The following is a 4,039-nucleotide window of genomic DNA, read 5'->3' on the forward strand; positions in this document are numbered from 1 at the left end:
AAATGAGGACCTAATGCCGGGGGCTTAAGTGGAGAGGAAATGTTTTGAGAATGATGAGGGCAATGAATGTACAAATGCGTTTACACAACTGATGTATGTATGGATTGTGATAAGAGTTGTATGAGCCCCTAATAAAATGATTTTTAAAAAAACAAAGAAAAGAAACACTCTACTGGTGTTTATCCCCGGCCTACAAGACACTAACTTCGGGATGCCTGATACCTCAAACTCTTCTCTCTCTCTCAGTCCTTACACAGCAATTCTTCCCTTTGGTTCTGTCACAGAGAATACAACAGAGATCACCATCCACTAAGAACTAGGGAACTCCCAGGCTCATTTCTTCCTCACCCCCTCCTGCAAATCTAATGAGTTAGATCTTAAAATCTTTCTAATCTATTCACTCATCCTTCTGCTTCTCCCACTGGCTTTTCATTTATGATCACCTTACAGCTCAAGAGGCTTACAAAATCTCCTTCTTGTCCACAATCTCTCCTGAAATATTATGTCTAGTTCCTAAAGGAATTTGAATCGAAGATTTATTTGGCTCCTTAGAAGCTGAGTTCCTGTATCCAGCCTTTATTTCTGCCACTCCCACCCCATGATCCAGCTATTTTTAAAATTATTTTCTTGCTCCTCCACATGGGCATGCACTTGCCCATATATTTACCTCCATCTTCCCCACAGCATTAGGTCAATTCCTGATGATCCTTTAACTTCAATAAGAAACAAATCATTCTCTTCTTTGTGTTACCTCAGTGTCATTGAATTATTTTCAGTTAAAATGAATCTGGCTACTCCTAAGTTTAAGGCGAATGCTATTTCATTCACTGTGTTTTGACACAGCATCTCGCACAAAGTCAGGGGTTAACCAACAATTTCTGAATGTAAACAGATCTACAACTGAGATAAGGGTGGACTCCTGGATAGAATCATCATGCTCCCAAAGATCTATGTTTGGGATCAAAGTGCAAATAATTACTCAGGGCCAACTTGGGCTGAGGACTTAAAAACTGTATCTCTATTTGAAAAACAAAACAAAACCACCTTCCTTTTGCTAAGTGAATATATACACTTGGGTGGCAGAAACTACTACTGGGTCTAAAACCTATGGCACTACCTTCAACTTAAGATTACCTTTGGGACAGATAAATCCCTCAGGACCAATAATGAGAATAGCAACACCAGTAGGATAAAGGGAAGGTAGGGGGAACAGATCACAATGATCTACATATACCCCCCCAGGGGGGACAGACAACAGAAAAACTGGTCAGTGTAAGATGACATTGGTCAGTGTAAGACGACAAAATAATAACAATTTATAAATTATCAAGGGTTTGTGAAGGAGGGAGGAGGGATAAAATGAGAAGCTGATCTCAAGGGCTGAAGTAGAACACCAATGTTTTGAGAATGATAAGGGCCAACAAATGTACAAATGTGCTTGACACAATGGATGGATGGATGGATTGTGATAAAAGTTACATGAACCCCCAATAAAATAATTAAAAGAAAGAAGAAAATGCTCTAAAATGTATTATGGTGATGATTGTTCAACCCTTTTAAGAGGTATAAATGATTAAACTGTATGTTATGTAAATTACATGTCAATACTACAACTATTGAAATGTTTCAAATCTTAAGAACAAAGCACATAACAAAGTAAAAATAAAGACTGTCACCAAAAACAAATAAAAAGAATATCTTTGATATACTAAGTCACAAGCAATTTCTTTTCACAGTTCAAAAGCAGAAGCAAACAAGCAGAATCATTTTCCCTAATCAAGCTCTCAAAGATAAAGTTATAGATTGCTCTATTGAGTAGTTTACCTTGGAATTACTATTTTATTTTTGTATAACCTAATTAAAAATGTAGAATTTGAAAATGCAGAAAATTTAGGTATCACATTATATTACTAAATCCAATTCATATTAAGATGAGTTGTTCTTGACCACAGATGATAAAACACTATGAATGGCTGTTTCTATAGTGATAAAATTAGTATCTTTCAAAACTGTGGAGAGATGGAAACACTGAAAGAGGATTAAGCAATTATTCTTGCATGGTCACTTCATAACTTCTAGCAGAATTTAGGAAATAAGAATTAGCTTTAAAAGATACTAATAGTGTATCAAAAGCTAACACTAAATAGTGGTGAATTTATAATATATAGTTTAGTAACCAAAGTTACCCTAATTTGGTTTTAAAAACCACAGATATCACACCTCTCTCAGCACCTTCCACCTTCGTTATGTGAAGCCTACTTGCTCTTGGTTACTATCACCAAACAATGCTACTGAATAGTTTATAAAACATGTACAAAAATTTCTGATGTCCTGGAAATAAGCAAAAAATATTCATGTAGGAAGAGAGCTACCATGACACTAAGACACAGAAAGATATATTCATGTAGGAAGAGAGCTACCATGACACTAAGACACAGAAAGATCTACTCCAAATTAAAATGTGGTAATACCTGAAACAGCCTTGGAATTCCTCCAGTATTGTAGTGAACCACTAGGTTGATTTTATTCTCTTTTTCCACAATTTCAAAGGTTCCTTCTTTCCACTTAGTAATCCCAGTTTGCATACTTCGAATTCTGATAGGACCGTGTATCTTCAGAGGAGACATCCTCTCTTTAAAAATAAATTGCTTCTTGCCAAATTAAAAGAAAAATACCTTCACCTGACAGGTTCTAAGGAAGGAAAACACAGTAAAACAATAGGTTATAATTTACTAGTGACCAAAATTAGGAGCTTTAACGAGAACATTTAATATATCATCTTATTGTCCCTTTCCCCATTTCAATTAACCACTTTTATCAAGTATCCTCAAAGGCTCTAGATGCTCAGCAACACAATGAAAACTAGAGTCTGTGACAGTCAGCCACTACCTTTAGTCAACTTATATTTCCACTGTGCATGTTCTTATCTTGGCGTCCTGTTCAGTACTGGTGCCTAAATTTGGCATTTTGGACCCCAACACCCATATTACAACAAAGACCTGCCAATAAGAATACCATGGCTGCTATGCCCAATGTGATCCTCACCACACTGTGACCATTTAAGTATCCATTCTTGTCTTGCACTTAAGTATGGAATCAGTCATCTAAAATGGCTACAGCAAATGTTTCACATCTCTAAAAACACTGCCTCTAAATCGATTGTTGCTTATAGTTTAATAAGTTAAAATTATATCTGCTTGAACAACTCAACTAGAAAAGCTAGAAACTGTCTATAAAATAAAAAGACTGTAGGCCTGTAAATCAAGAGATCTCTATCACTTGATAACTTTTATTACATCTGTAACCCTTGTGATGTTGTCAGGTAAGATGAAATCCGCAAGGTCCTTGAACTGAAAGGTCTGCAGTTCAAGTCTACCTGAGGGTCTAAGGGAAAACGATGAGGCTCTCTATTCCTATGATTCACAGCCTCAAAAAGCTTACGGAATGCTATAAGTCAGAATTGACTCAATGGCAGTGGGTATTTTCAGTTTCCTCTAACACCTAGCTATTATAGCTGCTGTCTATAAAACTAATAAATAATATTTATTTTCTGAGTTTATTCTTTATCTAAACCTTTTTCCAAAGGCCCCAGACAAATAAGTGTTGACAGGGTCACCAAATGAACTGCCTAAAGGAACCAGGCAGGTGACATCAATGACTCAAGCAAGGAAAATATGAACCGCTACTCAAATCTCAACAACTGTTACTATGTAGAAGCAGTGAATCTTTGTTAAATCATCTAATTCTTTCAAGAAAATGGAAACAAAATTTTTACATAAAACTGCCCACTTTTGGGTGCCCGCTCTACTGGCACAATCACTGTAGATATACGTGTGCATAAGCAAATGTGGTGAAGAGAGCTACCAGTGCCCTGCTATCAAAAGATATAGTGTCTAGGGTCTTAAAGGCTTGAAGATAAACAAGTGGCCATCTAGCTGAGAAGCATCAAAGCCAACATGAAAGAAGCACACCAACCTGTTTGACCACGAGGTGCAGAAAGGACCAGTTATCAGACATCAAAGAACTAAAAATCAGATCA

At 36.5% G+C, this 4,039-nt stretch overlaps 1 protein-coding gene across 2 annotated transcripts in view; it reads right to left on the reverse strand.

The window, feature by feature from the left end:
- Positions 1–4,039, reverse strand: part of USP37 (ubiquitin specific peptidase 37) — an 86,576-nt gene that overhangs the window by 70,045 nt on the left and 12,492 nt on the right. The window contains exons 1-2 of one of the 2 annotated variants that reach the window (XM_045294760.1): positions 3,976–3,992; positions 2,472–2,691 (exon numbers count right to left, since the gene is read on the reverse strand). In XM_045294760.1, coding sequence (XP_045150695.1) covers positions 2,472–2,627 — 156 coding nt within the window. In that variant the 5' untranslated portion in view covers positions 2,628–2,691; positions 3,976–3,992. Of the gene's footprint in view, positions 1–2,471; positions 2,692–3,975; positions 3,993–4,039 lie in introns of those variants that run through there. The other variant, XM_045294764.1, reaches the window with a different exon arrangement.

The sequence above is a fragment of the Echinops telfairi genome, unplaced genomic scaffold (assembly GCF_000313985.2).
Source record: "Echinops telfairi isolate 266 unplaced genomic scaffold, ASM31398v2 ScPeMD7_3;HRSCAF=10, whole genome shotgun sequence".
Classification (NCBI taxonomy): Eukaryota; Metazoa; Chordata; class Mammalia; order Afrosoricida; family Tenrecidae; genus Echinops; species Echinops telfairi.